Source organism: Electrona antarctica (assembly GCF_951216825.1).
Source record: "Electrona antarctica genome assembly, chromosome: 12".
NCBI classification, from domain to species: domain Eukaryota; kingdom Metazoa; phylum Chordata; class Actinopteri; order Myctophiformes; family Myctophidae; genus Electrona; species Electrona antarctica.
In genome coordinates this window covers 24610128-24636980 of record NC_136793.1, presented here as the reverse complement: position 1 = coordinate 24636980, position 26853 = coordinate 24610128, and the positions used below count along the sequence as shown (strand labels likewise).

The following is a 26853-nucleotide window of genomic DNA, read 5'->3' as shown; positions in this document are numbered from 1 at the left end:
GCCAGCAATAATAGGAACAGCATCCTCTTACACAGCGTGGCATTATTGCGTCCCGCGGGCACACTTATAGCAGAGCGTTATTAGGAACCATCTCAGACGGGCAAGCAAGAGTGAGAAGCAGAGAAAGCGAGCAAGAGAGAGAGAGAGAGAGCAAAGATCAGACACACACTGAGCCCATTGTTACCAGAGTTATCTCTATCTAGAGCACAGGGTATTAAGACAGATTTATATTTAGTTTTGTGCCCGTGTCGCACACCGGAAATAGGCAATCTACAAGCTCACAACGCAGTGCAGCGCGACGCGTTGTGATATTGTAGATCGACTATTTTCGGTGCGTAACACAGGCCGAGTACATTTATTGTCAGCCAGCGGGCTCCAGTCACAGACGACACACCAACACACATGTGTGTAAAACCACAAAAACACAGCTAGGCACAGACAGAAACATACACACACTAATCTTCTTGTCCTTCCCCTCCACATACTTAAGCCTAAAATAGCAGAGGCTTAAGCATCTTTTCCAAAAGTTAGGGAAAGTGTGTGTGTGTGTGTCGAAATGTGAGTGTGACCTAGCGAAGATATGGGCCCAAGCTATAGTATATCAAAATATGTGTGTGCATGCGTATTGTGGGTGCGTGCACGCGCACATGTGTGTGTGTAAATATGAATGCAAACGGAGCTTGTGTGGATGTAATCCTTGGCGTAAGTGAGTGTGTGCGTGCGTGGGTGCGCACGTGTGTGTGAGTGTGAGTGTGAGTGTGTGTGTGTGTGTGTGTGCGCGCGTGCGTGCGTGTGTGTGTGCAGTAAGATGGTAGACATCGTAAAGCCCTGGCCCTCACAGCTTAAGCCCCGCTCGCTTTTCTCCTCCATAAGGCAAACAGTGGATAGACCACAGGGCTTAGCTGGAGAGAAAGAAGAGCAGAGGACAATATATGGAAACTAATTCAATTTCAGCCTCTGTAGCGCCGCTCTCCAATCTGCAAATACCACCATAGGCTAATGCATGGAAATGGAAATCTGGACTCATAGACAGGCAACACCACACCACCAGTGGGGCCGAATCTGCAGACGGAACCCTATATGGAAGCAAATGTGCGACTATACACTTGGGGAGCAGCCATGCAGTGAAATGGCTACCTCTCTAGCTCACCGCTGCCTTCTCACGACCCTGTCTTATAAACAAATGGTAGCGGAGAGGTGGCCGATTTAACGACTTGAACCCTGGGAACATCTTTGTAGGCTAATGTTTTCAAAAACAGACTTCAATCAATTAAGTATTCAATCAATCAATCAATCAAACAAACAGTGAGCATGTAAATCTGCATATTATTTTGTGACACGGTCATATTATGACCAAGTACAAAATCAGAGTTACGAAAGTAACCTCATGGCTTAAGTGGTAAAAAAAACAAAGAAATCGTAGAAATTATAAAATGGTGTGGCGGTGAGGCTGACATTTTGTATCTCTCCAGAAAATGAGGAAGAAGTCTGTTGGGTGTGTGTGTGGATGTGACAGGTGGCCAGGTAACAGCAGCAGCAGCGTGTATGTAGTCCAGCTCTGAGGTGGCAGCGCTGCATGCTCTCCCCGCGGCCGCGGCACTCTCATTGATTTGCAGAGATAATAACCTATTTTATGAGTCTTTACCCCCATGTCCACCAGCGCTTCACAACATATGTTATTTTCTCGCTCTCCTCTCCTATCTCTTTATTCCCCCTCGAGGAAAGACAACACAGCCTATGAATTTCTCAACTGGTGTTCTAGTGTAATATCGCCGTCGGCTTTTCCCGGCGGTCGCAGTGCGGCATGTAGGTGGGTCAGTGCTATTGGTCCATTGGGGGTGTGTGTGTGTGTGTGTGTGGGGGGGGGGGGGGGGGGGGGACCACCAGCACTGCACTGACTGCATTGAATTCCATTTATGCTTAACAGATTTCAACACCCCGAGCCGCATAATCCTCACATCCATCACATCTGTTGTGATTGGATACATCCGTCAAGATTAGTTTAGAGATTAAAAAAATAAAATAAAACATTCGCAAAAAAAATTTATGATTATTTCCAAGTCATCTATATGTCCTGTCAATGGTTTCCAAATGATGGAAAACACAAATTAATGTGAGTTGGTTTTCCAATCCTTGTGTCAAGAAAGACATTAGTCTCACGCTGCCAGGTGATCGGAGATCTCCGCCTACCAAATGTCTGGGGACCTGTAAGGTAGTTCCTAGAAGGATTCTAACAACAAATCTGTACCTGCTGCTTTGGAAAGGCAAGGCTGAGATCATCCTCAATCTCTCTAGATCATCGGTTCTCAGGGGGTTTCAGGGGGTCCCCAGCAAAAGTAGATAGTAGCATCACAATCATTTAAACCGCTTTATCCACGTTTGTTTATATGCTATTCAAAAATACAGAGAGAGAGAGAGAGAGAGAGAGAGAGAGAGAGAGAGAGAGAGAGAGAGAGAGAGAGAGAGAAAACAATATGGCAGTGTAAATGTCTTTATTATCACCACGTGGCTCCACAAAACCTCATGGCATTATAATTTTCATGCATCATTATAATATCCTAATATTGTGCGACTTTGTGCTGAACAACAGAGTTTGTTTGAAAAGCAACCTGGCACCTTGCAGTTAGCATACTGTAGCACTGCACCAATTCAGCTTCCATGTGTGTACACAAGGTTATAAAGACACTGCCTAAGGGTCCCAGCTAACAGAATGCTGCCTCGCTTCAAAAAACATATTATAGTTTCATGACTGGTGAGAGTTACAGAGATTATAGGTCATATTGTTTGTTTTTCATATTCCAAAGACCATAAAGGAAAGGTACTTAGCTGCTGTATACACACAGTGAGTGGTAATTTAACTAAGGACCCGCGGGGGTCCATTTTCACACTGTCAGAGTTGAATTGACACGCAGGACTCTGCTTATATATGTGAATCATCCACACATAGTTACACTGCTTTCATGGTTATAGCTACCTCGTCTCGTAAAAAACAACAACACTGAAAAACGTATTTGAGTTTGTCTGTAGCTAAAACTCCCCCAAGGCAACCGGAAACCTGTTAAAAGCAAAGGCATGTAAGCACCGAGCACGCGCACACGCACGACTCAAGACATGAGCTGCAACACAATATGTTTGTGGATTACACAGATTATCAAGAAGTTCCACATTCGAATAGGATTGAAAAACCAATAGGCAAAAAGGTTAAAAAGCTTGTAAGGCTAGTCCATCATTGAACAACTTAAAATCATGCCAAAATGCTCTTGATTGCACATTTGATGGTTGTTGAGGTGTTTCATACATAAGTTGATTACGTTCATATCAAGCACGGCCTTATTGTTTTGAGCGACGCAATTCAATAATAAGTCAATGTGAGGGGAGGTACATGGTCCTGATATGGCCGGTGTCCAGTCTGTTCCCATCTGCCTGTTTGCCAGAGAAGTTTGCAGCTTACAATGGGAAAGTGAAAATACACAAGCAAGACAACCTCGTCCATTTTAACGTCGGGTGGTCCAGAGGAGTAATGTCGACTCCTTAGAACAGATGAATGAAACACAGAAAAAGTACAAACATCATGGCACTGCGTCTTTAAGGGGTGGGTCAAGGAAGCCCCATCTATCAAAGTTCAGCCTAGTTAGAGAAAAGCACCCGAGATGAAAGAAGGAGCTGAAAGATGAATGGAGAGAGAGTTAGGGAAAGAGGAGGAAAATAGATGCTTGGTTCTGGGAAGGGAGTTGTTGCAGGAAGCTGTATAATAAGATGAACAAATGAGCAAATTAGAGGACAAGAAACCTGAAAAGAATAAAAGCACCAAAGACTGCACATGGTACGGGACTACAGACATGTGTGAATGCATTATAATCTATAACGTTATACTGTACATGTGGGAATCCGAATGTGTGTGTTTGTGTATTTGTATGTGCGTGTACTAGTACTAGTGAGTGACCAGCTCAGTGGCCTTGTGGTTAGAGTGTCTGCCCTGAAACTGGGAGGTCGGGGGTTCGATCCCTGGCCGGGTCATACCAAAGACTGTAAAAATGGGACCCAATGCTTCCCTGCTTGACACTCAGCATCAAAGGGTTGGATTGGGGGTCAAATCTACTAATCAAATGATTCCCGAGCGCGGCGCACGCTGCGGCTCACCGCTCCAAGAGATGGGTCAAATGCGGAGATCAAATTTCACTGCGGTAACGTTTGTGACAAAAATCGTATGACTTTGACTTAGTACTACGGTCTGCATGAGCACAGTGTATACCTACAGTATATAATGTACACATACAGTACATAGTAGGTACACACTGTGTACATGTACATTACGCACGCACACAAAAACAGAACAGTATCTCCCATCCAAACTCAGCACAACAATGTGGAAGATGTGCCAGTGCCATGATTTAATTTCAGGCAACATGGCAGGCAGGTCAGCTTGTAGTTCCCCCCAAAACATCCCCTTTCATGGTCACAGTAAACGCACGCACGCACGTACGCACGCACACACGCACGCACACGCGCGCGCACACGCACACACGCGCGCGCACACACAGCTCTTTCACTCGATCTTGTATTCACAAAGATGTACAGTACACAGGAGGCCATGGCTAGAAAAGATGAGCAGAGGGAGGGAGTGAAAGGGAGCGAGGTAAGAAAGAGGAGAATTACCATACGCAAAGAAAAGAGGTCTCAAGGTCTGTCTCTTTTCGTCTCTCCATAAAGCAGGTGGGCTGCCACAGACAAGATAAGCTCAGGTGGACACACACTTACGCATTTGACAAGCATGCATGCGCACGCACACACCCACACAAAACACTCGCACGGATACACACGGATAAATAAACCACACATACGCACACAATGAGAGGAAGAGGGAAAAGGTGAGGCATAGATAGAGAGATAGATAGATAGATAGATAGAGAGCGAGAGAGAGAGAGATCAGTGTCCATGCAGGTATGTTGAGTACTAACAGTTAAGGCCACTAGCTGTGTATGGGTCAGTCAATGAGGATGCCAGTGGTGGAAGTAGATATCTGATTAGGACTGGGAGCGAGGCCCCGTTGGCTTTCTCATCAGGATCAGCTTTCAAACCAATAGTGCAGTGGTTCTCCCTATATTCTGCTGATGAGGTAATCAGTGAGACCGCCTCCGTCCATAGATGCCAGTGGTAATTAAGCTAACTTTGTCAAAACCCAAGCATAGCATAAAAACAACAACAAATCCACTGTATAGCCCCGTGTCATTTGAAAATATAGCCACAGGACAGAGATGAAATGGGCGGAAGATGCCAAGATGTCGTTCTCAAATCATGCGTTGACTGTTCCAGGCATTACCACAAAAAGGATGGAGGATCTATTAGCATCTGTGCAGCCAATGGGAATTTTTACCAAGGCCATACAGTCCAGAGGAATTTAAATACTGGTTTGTATGCCGCCTATACTGTCTGAGCAGGCCCGGATTAACAATGGAATTTAGTGGCACTTAAGCCCCACGGCCCGCAGCTTGCAGGGCCCTGTGCGAGACTATTTCAAATAGGTATAGCTGTTGCTTCCGCCAAAACCGTATTCATAGGTCACCGATTTCAATGTAACACAGGAACCGCTAGTGTTTTTGGTCGTCCAACAATTTCTAAACCACGCGGTGGGAGAAGACTCGAAAATAGCAGATCCAGGCGGGGAGCAGCCTTATAACTCTATGGGAGCAGCCTTATAACTCTATGGGAGCAGCCTTATAACTCTATGGGAGCCTTATAACTCTATGGGAGCAGAGGCGATAGTGCTGGCGGTGCGCTGAACGCACATGCGTTCATTCACTGGCCGCACAAACGCAAAAAGTGTCATTCTTGATTGTGTGCCCTTTGAATTGGTGTAGCGCCACAGTGTGGTTGATCCGTGTGTGGCACTGGGCACTTTATAGGAGCAGAGAAATAGTATTATTAACTGAGACTGACAATACAACATTTCCCATTTTAAACTTCTGATCTGACCAAATCTAATACGAAAAAGGACAGAGGAGGGCATACTCCATACATCGTCTCTAAATAGTCTCTATGCCCGTGGCTACACTTCTGAACAGAACCCGGTATGAGACCTCTTATATCAAATGTCATATGCTGGGCATTCACATAATTGGGGTCAAAAAAGCAACACTTCATCTATTGCGCATGTTGTCTTAAAAATAGATCTGCTCTACGGTACAGACGTGTGTCTAAGGATGAAATGTGACATTCGTGACATACAGAGCATAAACAAAACACTTGACAAACCATCAACACAAAGCTACAATGAACTGCTAGTATATATAGCTTAGCAATTATGCAGATTGCAGTGTAGCCCTTCATCTCAATAACAACAATTGAATGGAATACAGAAATACATGACATAGCATACCGTATAATGTTGGGTATTAGAGCTGGAACAGTTAATCAAACTAATGGATTTGCATAATCTAATCGCATATAAAAAAAAGAATCCAATATTTTTCTTTCCAAAACAGAGAAAACAAGCTCACAACGTTTTGCAATGCAGTGTGAGCTTGTACAACATTGTACAACAAAACATAAGTTACGGCTTAATGGTTATATGGGCCAATCAATTTAGTTGATTGTAAAAAAAAAATACAAATAAATAAAAATGTTTTTATCTTCACATCTGATTAATCCGAAAAGTTGATAAAATAATTGTTAAGTAGATAATAATCATATAATAATAGTTTCTGCCCTATTGAGTATCATGTAGTGCCAACATAAATAAATAAGAAACTGTATCCATTTACCTGAGTGGACAGAACAGGGTGTGTGTGTGTGTGTGTGTGTGTGTGTGTGTGCGTGTGCGTGTGTGTGTGTGTCCGCCCGCAGGTGTGCGGTGTGGGCGAGGGAGGTTGTTGGGAAGAGAAAGTTTCACAGTAACAAAAGACGGACAATGCATTAGCAGATGCTCTTTGATGACTGAGGCAAAGAGAGAATGCTTTTGATCAAAAGGTACTACTATGGCTTTCAGAAGGACCAGCATTTCTGGCCTGTATTAGTTCACTCTTCTCCTGCCCTTTTCAGGACCTTTCTTCTGGTCCTCAAAACCCCTCTGCGCCAGAGTAAAATTACATGCTCTCATCTCCCTCTCCCTCTCGTTCTCTACGTCGATCCGTCTCTCTCCGTATGTCCTCGGAGTGCATTTAAAAGGGTGCACTGCAAAAACAGAACACTCAAACCTAAGAGGCTTGTGGACATCTCAAATGCACATGGAGAGGCCATTAATACAAATAATTAGCGCAGCAGGCTGGGCGGAAAAGTACGGGGCACGGCCATGGCAGATGTAAAATCTCATTTCTGTTATTCAATTTATCAGAGAGCAAAGCAGGAAATCCACCTATCATTGTGTTAGAGCAGGCTTCTTCATCCTGAAAGGACACACACACACGCACACACACACACACACACACACACACACACACACACACACACACACACACACACACACACACACACACACACACACACACACACACACACACACACACACACACACACACACACACACACACACACACACACACACACACACACACACACACACACGCGCGCGCGCACGCACGCACACACGCACACACGCACACACGCACACATGCGGGCCCCATCGTCAGGCACAAAATGCCTAAGGGGTCATTAGTGACGGAAGAAGATCAGATATCACCAATTCATCTTGGTCAGAGAGATAGAGATGGAGAAAGCGAGGGAGGCGGGGTAGTGTACAGTGCATTCCTGGTTTAATGTACTATTGTGATCTTGGGGTCATTAATCAAACACCGCCACCGCACGGACAAAACACACAGACGCATGCCATTGACGACGCCACCGGACGCGCACGCACGCACGCACACAGACGCACACAGACGCACACAGACGCACACACGCGCGCGGCAGAGGAGATGCGAGGCGTTAGAGGATTACTGTAACATCTGTCTCCATTTGCTCTTTTCTACTGGCAACCAACAGCAGATCATGTATTTGCATACCTGGCAGTACTGTACATGCACAAGCACAGGCACACAAACAAAAAAACTCACTCACTAATAGGCTAACAGTCTCCCCCGTATGTCTACATACAAAGTAGACAGATGCATTTTGTCAGTAATTAGCTTTCTCTTAGGGAAAGCCTGTGTATTGAAGACTACTCTTACATGTAACACTAACATGTTTTAGTCATGTTATGTGTTGGTGGCATTATTAGAACATAGGAGCAAATCAGAGCAAAGTATATACTGCACACTCATACTGTACACTGTATGCGTGTGCAAAACGCGCAAGGCAGAAGCTCAGGCGCACTAACAGGCAGGCAGACAGACGGCAAGAGAGTTGATGTGCTGACAGTTGTCTATGCGTCAGTGTAGCCGTTGTGAATGAGTCCGAGCCGAGAGCACACCGTACCGCACAGTATAGCTTACAGACACACGGCAGAAAGAAATCAAATGGGGACCGCCGGAGCATGGCAGAGTTCAGAAGAAGAGGGAGGATGCTTTCTGCCTGAGGGAGAGCAAATACGTTTCCACTAAGAGAGGAGGCGACGTATCCCGACCCAATGCATGAACCCAAACTCCCATTAATTGTCATCACCTCCATTTTTGAAATAATGGTTCACTTCCAAGGCACATTTCTAATCTCACGCCTTGGTGTGAATTGGATTGGTGTTTGGGATCCTAATGGGCTCTATGCACACACGCCATTTTGGAAAAATCTTGGACCCCTTCCCTACTTCCTTCACAGGTGTTACCATTGATACTAATGAAGGCTCTGTTCCATTCTGGTCAAACAGAGTCAGGGTGCTGCTAGTGTGCGTGTTGGCTCACTGGAAACACTGCTACCCCAGTGGGTCTCTCTCAAAGTGTCCTTGAGTGGGTTCCAAATGGCCCGTGGTGTGTATAACACCCGTACATGGGGGTCCTTGAAATTAAAAAGTTTGAGAACCACTGCACACTAAATGGAACAGAGCCTTAATTAGTATAATATGTGAAGGAAGTAGGGAAGAGGCCCAGAAGTAGGAAGAGTTATTCTGTGTGCATATAAGATTCACACAGCAGCCATTTTGCTTTTACTTTGCACTTGTCGAATATGAAGTAATACAAGCAAAATGGCCATTACGTGACTATATACAGTACCTGAGAAAGCTGACCTAACCTCTGTTTGTACCAGCTTTGCTCCAAAGACATCTAAGGACAATGTGTTGGCCCACAACACTTGAGAAGATAAATAAGTGATGGTCTGCCAATCAAATCGTACCCTGCGGAAGTCTTCAAGTATGCAATGAAAGGAACATGATGGAGAGCGTAATAAGTGCATGGATTTTACTGTACCGTGGTCTGTGATTTTACAGGACACAAGGTAGAGCTCCTTTAGACTCCTTCCCTCCTTGGCAATGATCTCCACACACCTGCAGAGAAAGAGAGACGATGACAAGAGAGGATGAGCACGCGTATGTAACACAATAGCTTTGTGTACAATATATTTGACTGTTTGCTTGGTGGCACTCTTGTCCTTTTTTAGGGTTGCAACAGTCAATTAAACTAACAATTGAATCCATTATCACACACACACACACACACACACACACACACACACACACACACACACACACACACACACACACACACACACACACACACACACACACACACACACACACACACACACACACACACACACACACACACACACACACACACACACACACGTCAACCTTGTTGGTACTAGTTGACAAGTTGATGATATTTTTCATTTTTTTGTAGGCCTCAAGATCAGCTATATATTATAGTTATAGTCAGTACAGTACACAGTACTGTACTGTACTGTACTGTACACAGTGTACAGTACACCGTTTTTAAATGTACAACTATTATACAAAATTTACATAATAGGTAGGCCTAGTTAAACAACTAGTCGACTAGTAAACGAGGCAACTAGTAAAAATCACTAGAAGTGAAGGCCCTGAAAACACACACACACACACACACACACACACACACACACACACACACACACACACACACACACACACACACACACACACACACACACACACACACACACACACACACACACACACACACACACACACACACACACACACACACGGCGGTATTCCTACTGTACGTAAAGGTTAAACAGTACAGCGGCAGGGTCATAGCTGTTCAGATATTCCTCTGCTTCTCTTAACACTGACATTAATAATTAAACACCCTGATCTGATTAAAGAGGCCTACGGCAACACAGCAGGAGCACTGCGTGTGCGTTTGTGCACGCACGCACGCACACACATGTGTGCATATGCAAAGGCATACTGTAGTAAGATCACGTGCACAACACTTCAAAGAGCTGCTATCTGTATTCGGCCCCGTGCTCACTCAGACCCATGGGACTGTGTGTGTGTGTGTGTGTGTGTGTGTGTGTGTGTGTGTGTGTGTGTGTGTGTGTACTAGGAAGAGCCGGAGGGAAGATCAGAGTATCTGTAGCAAGTGATTCTCTTTAAAAGCCTCTAATGAGCAGAGTATGTGCTACAACTTTGAATTTGATCAAGCCGTTTGACCCATTTAACCTTCACTTCGAACTTTTTCATCGTCATGCTGCTGCTATATTCATCACTGCCGAGAGATCATGAATCCAGCTACCTCAGTGTCTGTAGCTAATCTCACATACTGCTAGGCCCATTAGAGATCATGAATCCAGCTACCTCAGTGTCTGCAGCTAATCTCACATACTGCTAGGCCCATTAGAGATCATGAATCCAGCTACCTCAGTGTCTGCAGCTAATCTCACATACTGCTAGGCCCATTAGAGATCATGAATCCAGCTACCTCAGTGTCTGCAGCTAATCTCACATACTGCTAGGCCCATTAGAGATCATGAATCCAGCTACCTCAGTGTCTGCAGCTAATCTCACATACTGCTAGGCCCATTAGAGATCATGAATCCAGCTACCTCAGTGTCTGCAGCTAATCTCACATACTGCTAGGCCCATTAGAGATCATGAATCCAGCTACCTCAGTGTCTGCAGCTAATCTCACATACTGCTAGGCCCATTAGCCTAATTTTTCTTGTGCAAGCTGCCAGCAGGCCAAGGACTGAAATTCCGGAATTTTCAAATCTGTCAACAAGTCTGCAATGCGTTTCATTTGTATTAATCATTAATCACAGTAATCGTCCCTCCAGGCTAGAGAATCTGAATCCTGCTCCCAACTAGTCAATATGTCTAGTCAATTTAGCATAGTCGGTGCAAGCCGATACCAAAATATACATTTTTAAACATGACAACATACCCCCCCCCCCCAATTGTTTATAAAAATAAATAAATACAAATAAATGGACGATGATAAAATTGTGTGTGTATATAAAAATAAATAAATTAAAAACAAAGCTACTATTTTTGATGGCGTGTTACATCTGCCGAGTGAAGCAGTGTTGTGCATTCTGTGAAATTTCTACTTTCGGGCGACATGAAAGCCAACAGAGGCGACTACGGAAATGCATGACTCTCACACTGAAAACAAACAAAGACGTGTGATGGGATTTCTGCAGAGAATTTGGGTTTGGTTGTTTCATGTTGTTTACTCCAGAATCTCACAACTCTGCGCGCGGGAGTGAAAATAGGAAATGGAAATCTGCGGGAGGATTCGATGCGCCACATTTCTCCGGGACAACATCGTATTTTGGAGACTCATGTTTGTTTTATCCCGATCCTTTTCTCGGGGATGCATTCGAGGTGGGTGACACACACAAACACACCAACACAAATGAAAAAGATTCGCAGATTTTCACTTGATGTGAGACAAGTCACACCGTAGGATCAGAGAAGGGCAAGAAATGTCAAGGAGGAGGCGTAAGAAAAACTCAAAATGTGTGTCGTGTTTCTATATTCCAATCCATATTACATGGATGGGTCTGAGTGATTCCACAGCCGTTAAAATGTGCACCAGCCCATCAGCTTTAGTTCAGTGGGCCGCATCCTCATATTTCACCTTTTCTATTGCATTTCAGCCGCTGGCCCTGCAGACCTCTCCACTGTTCTGGATCTCCCACTCCCCTCTCCTCCCTTTTTTTTCTATTTCTCTCTCTCCTTCCATCTCTCCTTTTCTTCTCCTCCTTCCTTGCTTTCCCTCTCTCACACGAGACTAACGCTAAATCCCCCCCCCCCCCCCCCCCACACACACACTGAGGTTCACAATAAAAATCCCCCATCGGTCTGTTTGAGAAAGAAGGTCAAATCTGAGTAGCGGGAGGGGGAGGAAATAAATTAAAACATGTGCAGTGATTGGACATCTCCGGCCAACGAGGGAGTCTGACATCGGAAGCCAACGGGTATCAGAATGTCCTGGCGAGCATCTGGAGGCAGCAGAATCACTGTGGAAAATTAATGCTAACTCTGGCCAGAGACAGGAGGCAGGGGGACACAGATAAAAAGGATGGGGGGGTGCAGAAGGCATAGATGGGGCCTGGTCCTGTGGGACGTTGTTACAGTGCACCCAGGTCTCCAGGGTCAGAGCACAAAGCATTTATAGATTCAACAACAATGAACGGTCCAGGGAGTGAAAGTGAGTGAGAGAGAGAGAGAGAGAGAGAGAGAGAGAGAGAGAGACAGAGAGAGACAGAGAGAGAGAGAGAGAAACAGAGAGAGAGAAACAGAGAGAGAGAGACAGAGAGAGACAGAGAGAGAGTGGAATAAAGAGAGTGCTATAGTGAGTAAAGAATAAGAGAGAGGGGGTTACACCATGGGGGATCGACAGAGCCGAGGAGGGGAAAGAGGGAGCGCAACGCTAAATAAAATAGAGAATTACAATTTAGGAATTTAGCAGACGCTCTTAATCCAGAGCGATTTAGGCCTATAGTAAGCAAATACATACAAATAGTCATCAAGGAGCATAAGTAAGCTAAGCACCTAACATCCATCTAACAGTATTACATCTGTACAATGAATCGATAAGTATACTCTATAGAATGCTATGTCTACATAATATGCTAAAATGTTGCTATCTAAATTACAACATTTTTGCCATTGCATATGCCTGCAATGTCGTCGAATTAGAGGTCTTTCATGACGCTGGAACAAGATGAGGGAAGTGGAGAGGAGATGGATATAAGGTATGGCTTGTGCCACATGAAAGGCGTACCCCTTGCTGAGAATCAGTGAGCCACTGCACTCCCTGAGGTAGCTTGCCCCCACCTCCCCCTTGCTCTCACACACACACACACACACACACACACACACACACACACACACACACACACACACACACACACACACACACACACACACACACACACACACACACACACACACACACACACACACACACACACACACACACACACACACACACACACACACACACACACACACACACACACACACACACACCACCGCCACTGCCTATGACTGACTTATACTGCTCAGCTGACATGAATTAGTGATCTACTTATTTTCAATAATGTAGCGCACCTATGATAAAAGAGCCCAGGTGGACATGCAGCACATGAAGAATATATGGGGATGGATGGACAGACAGACAGACAGACATACAGAAATGGAGAGGGCCTGTGAGACCGTGTCATTCCAAAGCCTACACAGCTTGTGCAAGGACGCGCTGTGATTGGCCACTGGCCAGTAGCAACTTTGAGTGGCAGTCGGGCAAACGCTCTCGCCAGAACATGATTTACTATTATGTGCCTATCGGGACGCAACTCGAACGGCGCTCAGTTGGCTCAATGGAACTTCACAACGTTCGGCACAGCAACTCGCTCCTTTTGCTTCCTAGGTGGTGCCGTGTGGCTCAAGTTCGCTTGAGACGGCACAGTCAAAAACTATACTTTATCGACCAAAAGAAACTGTCCGTAGTTGTTGTTGGCGAGAGGCACTTCCAGGTTTGCCAAAGAAGCGGGGCGTGGTTATAAGCACAACCGTGTATAGGATTTAGAATGTCGCTGTGGGACCAGCTCTGCCAATCAGCAGGTGCACCTGTGCCGCTAATCCACCAGATTAGTGGCACAGGTGAGGTTTAGAGAATCTAATCAGGTGTGCCTGTGTCTGACTGGGTTACTGCCAGAGGAATCCTAGGGCCTAACAATGTCTGTTTGGGTGTTGAACAATCAATGAACACCATCCTACAGTTGGAGGCCATCGATATTGTCCTTTTCTTTTTGCTGAGGTTTGCGTGATCTGCGCAAAAGGACAGTTAACCCATTTTGGGCGGGAACCCCTTTTGGTGTTTTAAACATTATGTTATAATTTAGCTATTGAAAAATAGCAGATCTACAAGCTCATAGCGCGCCACCGAGTGGCGCGCTACGAGCTTGTAGGTCTGCTATTTTTGAAAAATCGTGAAAATATTTATTTCAGAAAACTGGAGGATTTATAAGGATTTTTTTTAAATTTTGAGGTCAGGCCTAAATGGGTCAAATGATAAGGGACAATATCGGTGGCACCCAACTGTAAGTTGCCGTTGGAAATAAACGGCAGCCGAATGGCAGCGTTGGCCCAGAAGGTCACCCGTTTCCCGCACTGTAAGAATGTGAGGAGAAGGGACAGTGTCACATGGATACAGTTAAAGAATGTTCACCTACTATGACATGTCCACATAGGGGCATTGGTGTCCATGTGGTTAACTATAGGAGGACCTACAGTAAATAGAACTCCCCTCTTGCGAGTGCGTTTGGATTCATTTTAACACTAAACGAAGCTGAGGATGTCCCTGTGCACCGAGGATGAAGGCGAGGAGGTCGGATAAGATAAGGTGAGGAGAACAAGAGGGAGTAGGATGGACTGAAACGATAACGGAGCAACGCACGGAAACACTTGCGGGGTACGTACACGGGAGGCTCTTCAGGATGCTACCGACACATGGAAATGTGTGCAGCCATTTCAAGCCTCGGCTATAACCCAAACATATACAGCTGAAGGCCACTGTGGCCAATACAAGGACAATGAAAATCGTTTCCATGACAACTGAGACACTCCGCGGCTAAGCGATTAGTGTGAGCGGCAGGCGGGAGGGGAGAGCGAGCGAGATGAAGAGAGAGGAGCAATGGAGTGACACATCAGGGGTCAGTGTGTGTTTGGGCTTGCTGTCACCGTGCTGTCAGCACAAACAGCTAGAGGTAAACAATAAAACTGTCACTTCTCTTTCTCTCGCAAAACGCACAGAAACACAATATCAATCTTTAGAACTGTTATTCAAGGTTGCTCCACTCTTTGGGAAAAAGTTTCTGTTAGAAATATCATACAGTATCATATCATTCACACTCCATCGTTTTACCCATGGCATCCAGGTGACCTTGCTTGGTCCTTTTTTGGCATATCCAGAGAAAGTCAGTCGGACCGACAGCTGACCAGAAACGAAAATCCAGCTCTACATCGTCCGATCTGTGCCGTCAAAGAAACGCTGTTTTGACCAAAATGCCATCTGGGACAAGGAATAGGAGATACAGGCGATTGAAAGAAATGGATAGAATGGATTCTTATGGCGACGAGGATCTAAGATGGGCGATCCAGTACTGTGCTAACAACACAGCTAGCTAACCGGCTAACGTGAGTAGCATTTTGGCTCAAGCAATCGAACGCGCTATAAAAGCTCAATTGCCGAAGGCCGTCGGCAATGGCGTTAAGCGCCAGTATCAAAATTAGGCTTCAATTGACTTTAATCGTCGGCAATGGCGCACTAAGTGTTAAATGGAGGTCTCTGTATCTGTATGTCTGTGCCACTTTTATGCCAATATAACATCATAGTACTGAAGCATCATAGACTGGCCTCCAAGCACTGACTATGGTATTAGGCAGCCCACTGCAGTACTCTCAAACGGGTATAACAGGTATTGGGACAATGTGTTCTGTATGGCCATCCGATGCCTAGTAGTATGAAACCAAAACTTAAAAACCTAGCATGGGCATTAAAAACAAATATATGGTATATACAAAAAAATAGCAGAGCTACAAACTCATACTGTACATATTTTAGCTTGTATAGATCTTCTACTTTTGGTACTTTATTGCAATACTGTCATACAGAAAGACATATTATAGAGACAAGGTTTCTGCCCGACAGCAATCATTATTACTGTTATTAATATATGAAAGTATCTGTAGGAGGGAATCTTATTGAATAGGTTTTCAGAAATCAAGTCTGACAATGGCAAGGCCAGATGACTGATACAGAATCACCTTCTCATTTAGAATGCAGTACACGGCGACGCAGAGGTAATGTGCCCTTCTCGGTATGTAAACAAATTTAAAAGTTCAAAATGAAAGTATCACCTAGTATCCACTAGCCTTGGCCTTTGAAATCATAAAAGTACTATACAAAATAACAGAATTGAATCAATCAGCCGCAAAACACCAGATTTATCCTGGCATGCCTAAATGGACTTTTAAGTGTGAGAGAGAGTATGTGTGCGTGTGTACTTGCCTGTGTGCGTGCGTGTACACAGCCAGCTACTGTATGTGGGTAATATTCAAGAATAGTCCAAATGCAACACCTCAAATCTGTTAAAAATGCTTCTCTGAAACTTTGAATAGTAAAAGGATATTTTTTCTCTTTATCTTCAGAACATTTTTCCAGCCTCAGAAATATCTTAGCATCTTAGTCCTTACATACATCTGATGCTTTGACATAAAACAGACAGCCATTTTGTCAAACATGAAGGCCTTATTGATGTAAAGCCTCGTAAATGTGTGTCATAAAAATAGGTCCCCAGTAAAACGCTGTCTGTGGAACTGCATCAGTGGAACATGGGGCACTTCCAAACACACAAGTCAAACCTCTAATGGAAACATGTCTAGTCAAGGGTTTTACTGCCCATATATACCGCAACAACTCTACAGCTTGGCTAGACAGATACATATGGGAGGGGGGAGTGAGATAGCCGTGCGTGCGTGCGTGCGTGCGTGCGTGCGTGCGTGCGTGCGTGCGTGCGTGCGTGCGTGCGTGCGTGCGTGCGTGCGTGCGTGCGTGCAAGAGAGAGAGAGAGAGAGAGGATATCAGTGCCGAGTGTGTGTATGCACAGTGTGTATTTGTGCAAATGCTTGCAATGATGCATATGCATGCGTTCACATTTTGTGACTTTGTTGTTTGCACCTGTGTGTGCACATGCATGCACGCTTCTCAGAAGTGGAGCTAATCTTCTCCTTTGCAGCTCAGCCAGAGGTATCCAAGCAGACAGGCAGCAGGAGGAAGAATAGCAAAGCGTACTTGAGAGAAACAGAGGTCCGCATTTATCACAAAGACCGCAGACAGTCAAGCCAGCCAACCGACATGTGTACCGTGGCTCTTCTCTTTGGCCAGCCAATGGCAGCGGGGGGGCAAGAACAAAAGGGGCTGCTGGGAGAGCGGCCGTAGGTAGGTACAGTAGCGTGGCGTGCTCTGCCACAGGGCCCCGTCTCGTCCCAGTCACACGCCCCGCAATTACACGGCTGCCTCGCTGCACAAAAGCAGCATGGGAAATACTGTAGAAATGGACGGGTTTTTAGGGAGAGGAAGAAAATGAAAGAAAGTAAGCATGAAATGTATAAAAGAAGAGAGGTTGAAGGTCTAAGGAGGGAGAAAGAAGGAGAGCCACGGTTCCAGACAAGGATTCGGCGCGCTGCGTCCGTCTGTGGGCTTAATGAAATGGAAGGGCGGAGCCGAAGAAGAGGAGGAGAGCCTAGACGAAGAGAAGGGTTTATACTTCTGAGCAGAAGGCTCTCTCAAAATGATTCTTGTTGTAAATTTTCTTTATACTGCCCATAAATCCATACATGAGGCCCCGGTGCAAAGGCTCTGCTTGAACACGACGACTTGCAACATTGAGTTTCTGGAATTCTGTGGACGGACAAAAAAAATACACTTTTAAGACTTTCTCTTTCATTGGGCTAGTATAAATGGATATTAAAAAAAATACCCAATGCCCATGAACAGCCCTTCAATGAGCAGCTATTCTCCATGTCGAGGAAGGGAAATAATCTTCAAATGGAGCGATGCAGACTTTATCGACGAGAGGGGAGAGACAGAATTATGTTTATTAGTTCAGGATATGGCTAACGACCCCTTCACAATACGTATTGGCAATAGATGTATTTTCTTTTCTCTCGGGTTAAGGGGGTGTAATTTAAATCATGCCTTAAAACTGAACACTTTTTTTAAGGAGTCATTAAGAAAAACGACTCTAAAAAAAAAAGTCCTCGACATGAAAAATCACCTCTAATAAGACCCCTGAGAAAATAAACCAAAAAATAAAAATAAAATGCTCGGATTCATTGGCCCATAACTGTAGCCTAGATAGTGAGACCTGAAAGTCATCCCAATATATCTTCATTTATTATGATATACCATGTAATAATAAAAACATATTAGTGATCTATACGCCTGGGCTATAACACATTTATCCCCATCTGTTTAGTGTTTGTTTGTGTGTGTGTGCATGTGTGCGTGTGTGTGTGCATGTCCATGCACTGCATGTGTGCGCCTGTGTGTGTGCATATACCTTCCAGCCGTCTAAAGCAGGGTCTGCTGCAGCAATTAAGTCCTGGATGATTTCCCAGGCTAGCCTGCAGTACCCAGCGACTCAAATGAGAATCACATTCCTATTGTGTTCCACCACCGTTAATCATGTTTTCAAACGGCCCTGCTAAACGGCGGGCTGTTCCAGCCGCTTGTCATCGGCCCGCTCAAAAATGTGCCGACGGGGTCATAACTGGAGCCATAAATGCCCATCATCCTCTGCTTTCCTGTCCGGCCCGCGCTTTTGTTTGTCTGGGAGAGATGCGGGTGAACGCTGAACGAGCATGCTCCGCTAGCCCAGTGGGGCTAATGGCTCGCTGGTCACCGAGATTCAAATGAGTGATGCCGTCTGTTCCACACTGAACGGTGAGCTAGACATGCTTTTTTTTCCTTTTTTCTTTTTTCACGGAGTGATTGCGGGTGAAATCACTCTAGAATTCCAATGAGCTGCAACAGCTTCAGTTTGGGGACATGGCCAGAAAACCTCTTTGAGCTGGAATTCACTTATAACCTCCTTGTAAATTTATAACCATGTTGAGTTGACGGATACAGTACACCAGAAATGAAAGCAGATGTACAGAACCACGTTGGGATATGAACTCTGGGCTTTATAAATCCCAGTAATACCGAAACAACTTCACTAAGTTCATTCATCCACCAAGACGAATGTCAGTCACAGACCAGCTAATTTGTCCATCACAAAAATGGAGTGAAAAGCCAACAAATCACTCTGTAAGGTTAAGTGGCCGTTATTCACTTGAAGGAGGTCCAAATGGATGGTCTGTTGCCTTGCCAACCCTGACAACCCTCCGTGATACACATGCACAACAAGCACCCTTCTAACTCAGCTACAACGTTGCCAACGGAAACCAAACTGGCCTCGGTGTTGTTCGCACAACATGGATGAATGTCTCTCTCTCTCTCTCACACTCGCTCTCTTCTCTCCCTTCAGAGTTTGGTGCTAAAATTCTGTCTGAGCTGTATCCTAATGGACGGGCAGGTCAGACACATGGCGGTAAATGAACAGCGGGGTTCTGTGAAGCGACGCCGTGCGCACCGCCCACCTCGACTGTCGCCTCGACTGTAACACAACAACATAACTCTGGAGAAGATGAGCACTGCCCTGTGGCAGGTGGCGATAAGACTTATAGCCTTAGGTCTGGAGAGGACACGGTGTGTGTGTGTGTGTGTGTGTGTGTGTGTGTGGTGTGTGTGTGTGTGTGTGTGCGCGCGCACGTACGTGTGTCAGAAAGTTCGTGGATCTCTGCCCATGTGAGACGAACAGTTATTCCAGAGATGGTTGCTCATGATAGATGGTCTCTAAAGGGAATAAAGCACTACAGAGCTTTATGTGTGTCTGGATTTCCTGGTGCTTCTCTATAATGTCTGGAAGTCACTGACAGTCAGGTCGAGATAGGAGCTGCATACGGTACAGAGCTGTATAAAAGAAAGTAATGCTGGAACTGCGAAGCCTACAAAATGTATGCACATCTGATTATGGCTTCAAATGATGCAACTATATTGAGGAGTGATCACACTAAACACTTAAAACTGTATCAAAGTGCACGATAGGAGTCCCGAGTTCTTTATGTCACGGATTGGAGTTACCTTACTAATACAAAATAGACCTGCATGTGCCCGTCGGCCACCAGCCTACTTGGGAACGATGCAAGTTGGGAACCTAGTATGCAATACCCATTGTCATAGCACCCGTTTTAACCATATGTGTGTGTCCCTTTTGCTCTGTATCTGTCTGTCTGCCTGTGTCTGAACAGTGCATACTGACTGCGAAAAGTGGACTGGTTAAGTCATCAAATGGCAGGTGTGAGGTTGCCGAGGCAATCAATTGGCTAAGGCTGGTAACTCTACTATTTATTGTAAGATGGGGTCTAATAAAGGCATTCCCTATGGATCCCTGATGTCAGGTCGATGATTTCATATTGATGCTTATCATTTGTGCCTGGACACACAAGGAAGACACACAGGGCGGCGGTGGCTCAGGGGTAGAGTGGCTGGATGGCAACCACAAGGTTGCCAGTTCGAACCCGGGCTCCCCCAGAGTTAGTGTCGAAGTGTCCTTGAGCAAGACACTGACCCCATAATTGCTCCTGATGTGCTGGTTGGTGCCTTGCATGGTTTCCGCTGCCATTGGTGTATGAATGTGTGTGTGAATGGGTGAATGTAATGCACATCTATGTAAAGCACCTTGGATAAAGGCACTATATAAATGCACCGTTTAGCATTTATTTACCATTTACACACAAACAGAACCAGGCATCTGTCCCCCAAGGAGCCAGAGAGGCTGAGCGGCTATGTTTACATTTTCTTTTACTTTCACTTAGATTGAAAATACTAGAGCAGGGCCGTAGCAACGTGTCGGTTCGGAGCAGACAGTTCTAGCGAAAGGATGATCCGATGTATGGCTGAGGGTTCTCACAATCACATACACTCAGAGATCTGTGATATGTATAGATTCATACAAAAATAGCAAACCAAACTGTGTTGTCTTGGGAAATATGTGCTAATTCAACAAACTGTTGCTACCGTTCTTTACTGTGGTTACAGTACATGCAGTTTACAATGGCCAATAGCCACTTGAACCCTAGCATCCGTATTCTGTTGCGAACATATTTAGTGTAGAGTGAAAGCACTAGGGGGCCTAGTGGGATAGAGCCCATGAGAATCTCGTTAACTAAGTATAGGCCTTCATTGGCAAAATTATTGACCAAGGCCATTTGTAATGTCCCGATATGTGATTTTATCAGTCACCTGGCAGCCAGCTAATAAGAATCAAGTATTTTACATGACCATGGTACTGTACAAATTAGTATACTGGTAACTCATCGAGTTGTAAGACATCCGCTTGCATTATACTGTATTTCACAATGCATTTTCTCCCCTGAACTGTGCTGTTGTTTTCCCCAGCACTACAGTCCTAGCTAAAGATATATTATAGGTCCATCGCTGTTATTAAATGTCATTTCTCTTGACCAGATAATGCAACCAATGGCCATGGGCTAATAACCAGAATTCTGGGTTCAGGCAATGCACAAAGCAGCCTGTGTGACAGTGTGATAAATTGTGGGGATCAGGCCCCTCGGGGCTGTGTGCGCTTACTCTGCTGCTCTGTGTCCACAGGCCGAGGTAAGTTCACTGACACAACGTTTACCAACAGGCCTGACACAGAAACACACACTGTGCGACACCCTCCACCTACTCATCCACGGGTAATTGCTCTACATGTGACTGCTACCATCTATTTTAATGAGAACTCACCAGAGATTCTCTCTCTCGCTCTGTCTTGCCAGCTTTCTCTGTCAAACCCATGCAAACAGAGAACGGCGTTTGTTAGGAAAATGGGGGTGGGGGGGGGGGGGGGGGTGTTCATTAAACTAATGGATACACATGCAGGAGGAGAAGGTGGGTGGGGGAGATCGAGGCACGGAATTATACCACAACAAATTCTGTAGGATGGCCCGACAAGTCATAGCACAGCGTGTAATATCCCCCACTACTATGACAGAGTGGGAGATACTTCAATTACCCGGGCTGGCTTTAATTACGGTGAATGCACTTCGCGCTGCGCCTCCCAATGAGAATGAATGAGCGGGTGGGTTTCCGTGCGCTGCTGCTGCCGGGCTTGCTACCGCTGCGGCTCAGTCAGATGGATTAGGCTTCATTAGGATCACTGGTTCACCGGAACACACACCAGGAACTGTGCTGCCTGATCAATGGACTCAGGCTGCTCCAAAGGCTCACAGAAGAGCCAAGCTGGAAATTGGACTGGAGAGAAATTGCTGATCAGACCTAGAGCTTATAAAAATAAAAAAAATAAAGAAACAAGACCGACCCTGACCGAGCCCATAAACGTTGTCTGCGCCCGGCACAGGCCTGTAACGTTGTTGTTGCATTCATGGGCCCCAAGCAATTTGAAACCGAAAATGATGTGGAATTAGACCGTTCCTCACCCAGGAATCATCCCAGCTCCTAATCCAGACAACAGTCCTGTCAAAACTTGACTATTGTAACTCTCTCCTTACTGGCCTACCGGCATGTGCACTGAAGCCTCTCCAACTGATCCAAAATGCCGCAGCTCGCTTGGTCTTCAACCAGCCAAAATTCTCACATGTCTCCCCCCTGCTCCGCTCCCTGCACTGGCTCCCGGTCGCTGCCCGCACAGAATACAAAACTCTGATGTTGGCATTTAAAGCAACCAAAGGTATGGCTCCCCCATATCTTGCCAGCATGATTGAACCCTACAAACCCTCCCGCGCACTCAGATCAGCCAACGCAGGGAAGCTGGAAGTACCCTCACTAAAAACGCCGGGACAACGCTCCACACGTCCCAAACTCTTCTCCCTTCTGGCCCCAAAACTGTGGAATGCACTTCCCGTTGCAATCAGAACTGCAGCATCACTCCCGATCTTCCGCCGTAGTCTGAAAACCCACCTTTTCAGACTCCATCATGGCCCATAGCACTTACCCTACCCCCTTAGACAGCACTTCTTAGACTTATATAGCATTTGAAACAGACTTATAGCATGTCATGTAGACAGCACAATAAGTGCATTGTATGTAGTCATAGCACTTCATAGTATATATGTACAGCATAGTATAGCACATATGTGTAGTTTATATGTATAGTGTCATTATATAGATATGTTCTAGTTATAGTTTATATGTATAGTGTCATTATATAGATATGTTCTAGTCACGGTCTTAGCTTACGCATGTTTCGCGATAAATGCATTTTGTTACATATGTGATGTATTCCCATGCTTTTTGTTCTTGCCTATTGTAAGTCGCTCTGGATTAAGAGCGTCTGCTAAATGCCTAAATTGTAAATTGTAAATTGTAAGTCAGTTGTTATTCAGTGAGTAAAATCTGAATGTTTATTTTGTTTTGTCATCTATGATGTTTATAAGTAAACTGTAATTTAGTTATACTTTAACTGAATTAGTTTAACTAACTTAAGTTTAACTACTTTAACTGAATTAGTAAAAATACAAAATTAGAATTTCAAAATTAATTGTTATGACAACTATCTGTTGTTGTTGCCATTTCCCATGCACTGGGAAACGGCTTCCAATATTTGTCATTCAGTTAACTGTAATTCAGAATCCCCCCAGCGCGCGCGCGCATGCACGCACGCACGCACGCACGCACGCACGCACGCACGCACGCACGCACGCAGACAGACACACACAGAAGGGCAGGGTAACACAAAAAAATAATCTATTCATGTTTGTTTGCATGCATAATGCTACAGTAAATATATGAACTTCAACTTAAATGTGCACTTTCAGCACCATGGACAGCGCGTCACAGAAACAACCCTCTAATTAATAATGAATAACACATTATTACAACTGCTATACTGCACCCACTACTCTGGTGGTTCTCAGCTACTGTATAGGAGAGTCCAGAGATGGCCTGCCGTCATACTGTAGGTCCCAGCATGCTTGTTCTGGTTATTCATGCAATGTTGTTTTGTTTATTTGCTTTAGTTTGAGAATTTTTTTTAACAAAGGCTGCTAATGTTTACATTTCAAATTGTAACCCTTTTGAATGATAGAATTTACTTGTCGTGGACCATACTGGAATTTTACCCACCCCAACCACCCCAATCATTTAAAAAGGAAAAGAAACAAAGATTGGCCTGACTCTGGTGGGGTGGAATGGAGGGAAATTCCTACACAATCCGACCATTTGCGGTATACATTACGTCAGAAACATACTGTATACCGCTCTCCTGTGATGAATGCTTGTGTCCTTTTGCAGACTTTCTACCCTAATTTTTCACAGCCTCTCAGAGAGAGAGAGAGAGAGAGAGAGAGAGAGAGAGAGAGAGAGAGAGAGACTAAACTAAACAAAAAAGCGATCTACATTCTAAAAGCAGAAAGGAAGCTTTTGTAACTTGTAAAGAACAAACTATGTCTTCTTCACCGAATAACGATCACCGTTTCGGACATGGCTAGGCAACGTTATGACATCCCTTGGCAAAGTATTTCTGTGCATTTCAAAGAAGAAATATATATATATATATATTGAGAGAAGGCGACAGAATGACAAAGAAGGAGGGAAAATGTGGAGAGAAAAGTACAGCAAAGGGAGCGTGAGAGTAAAGACAGTGCATTAGAGGCAGGAGAGAGAGAGACAGAGAGAGACCACCTCAATGCGACCACAGCTATGCTGGATCACAGCATCACACTATGTCTCATCATTTACGAGACGTGGAGTCTTCCATTAAACTAGTTCAACATGTCTACTTTAACCATCGTCAATACCACACACACACACACACACACACACACACACACACACACACACACACACACACACACACACACACACACACACACACACACACACACACACACACACACACACACACACACACACACACACACACACACACACACACACACACACACACACACACACACGTGTGTACATGTTGGAGTACACAGCTCACAGGAAAACGGTACGTCACATAACCATACAAGTGAGTAAAGTAGAAAATGTGAAAATGCGCCCAGCTTTGAATATTGTGTAAAGTCTCACAAAATGCTCACTGCAGCGATGACTGGAATATGGAATATATCCTTGCCGTCTGGGCAGAGTGAACAGACGTCATACTTACTGACCAAGCCCCCAGGGAGGCTGGCTCTCCAGCGTTGATGCGCTGAGCCCTAGTGGTCAGAGTTGAGAATGCAGGCGGGCCTGTTCATTTAGCATGAGGAAACCCTGTGCAGCTCGGGTTTAACATTGAGCACTTCCACTTTGGACACCAAATTGTGGTGCCCAAATCGAAAAAATGCGGAAGTAGACCGATTTTCCAGGTGCTTCCAAACGCCACTGAGCAACTTCCATCAAAATGAATAGCAGGGGGACCCTCTAATTGACAGCCATGACCTTCGACTGGTTGACACAGACAGGCTGCCTGGTGACCCTACACTGACCTGGCCATGACCCCTGAGAGTTTACAACAGCGAGGAAGGACCCCAGCGTCACCGTGGCGAGGATAGTGGCCTTCAAAGAGCTCAGCAAGGCAGGGCTTCTTCTTCTCCACAGCAAAATTACTTAAGATATGGCATTGAAATCGGTTGAACCATTTTAACTATTATTTTCTATTTTGGGTATTCCAAAATAGCCGATCTACAAGCTCACAACGGGTTGCGATGGAACACGTTGTGAGCTAGATGTACATGTTATTTTTTCGAAAATGTTTGAAAAATCGTAACAAGCCGGTAAGCCGTAAAAAGATTGTGTCTCGCGCGGGATCCGTAGTAAAATGAATGACATCACCAACATGGAGGCGAAGGGTTGCTTGGTGACGGATCGACGGCAGAACCGGTAAACATTATTTTTAAGCATTAGAAACTAAGGGGTCGTCCGATAGCATCCTAGGCTATATTTAATCACATTTCATGGCCGTCCGATAGCGTCCTAGGCTATATTTTTATCACATTTCATGGTCGTCCGATAGCGCCCTAGGCTATATTTAATCACATTTCATGGTCGTCCGATAGCGTCCTAGGCTATATTTAATCACATTTCATGGTCGTCCGATAGCGTCCTAGCCGGCTATATTTAATCACATTTCATGGTCGTCCGATAGCGTCCTAGGCTATATTTAATCACATTTCATGGTCGTCCGATAGCGTCCTAGGCTATATTTAATCACATTTCATGGTCGTCCGATAGCGTATGTGGCTGGGAAAGTGTCAAGATTGTGAAACAATAATTTTCAACACAAACCCTCTGTTATTGTCTTTTCAGATGGGGGTCTGCATGATTTCTGGCCGTGATTCTGAATAAAAACTGAATGTGTGAAGGCAAACGACACATGCCGCTACTCCAGCAGCCATGATAAATGCTAACGATCCTCTGCAATATCCTTTCCTTAGCCAATATCAGCACATCCACCTAAAGAACATCATCAGCACGCACTCCTGTCTGATTTACAGCGCTGTACCCTGCTCATGTTCCTTCACTAGTGTTATCACAATATCACAGCATCACACCTCAAGCGAGAGATTGCAAAACGCACGCACGCACGCACGCACGCACGCACGCGCACACACACACACGCACACACACGCACACACACACACACACACACACACACACACACACACACACACACACACACACACACACAGCAAATAAAAGCCATGCGTTAGAAATAAAGACCTGGAAAAAGAGAGAGTGTTGGAGAAGAAGGGGGTTTAGTGTTCGTGCGCTTGCGTGCGTGCGTGCGTGCGTGCGTGCTTTGGGGTGGCTAAGCTTGGCTAGCATATATAACCTAGCTGCTAATCCAATTGTTCCCCCCGTGGGGAGAGCAGAGAGAGCA

General features: G+C 45.1%; 1 protein-coding gene across 1 annotated transcript in view; it reads right to left on the bottom strand.

Annotated features, from left to right (window-relative positions):
- The window catches only part of fbxl17 (F-box and leucine-rich repeat protein 17), a 267492-nt gene that overhangs the window by 71573 nt on the left and 169066 nt on the right, over nucleotides 1–26853 (bottom strand). The window contains exon 9 of the mRNA XM_079517066.1: nucleotides 9333–9409. Within this exon, the coding sequence (XP_079373192.1) occupies nucleotides 9333–9409 (77 nt within the window). The remainder of the gene's footprint in view (nucleotides 1–9332; nucleotides 9410–26853) is intronic.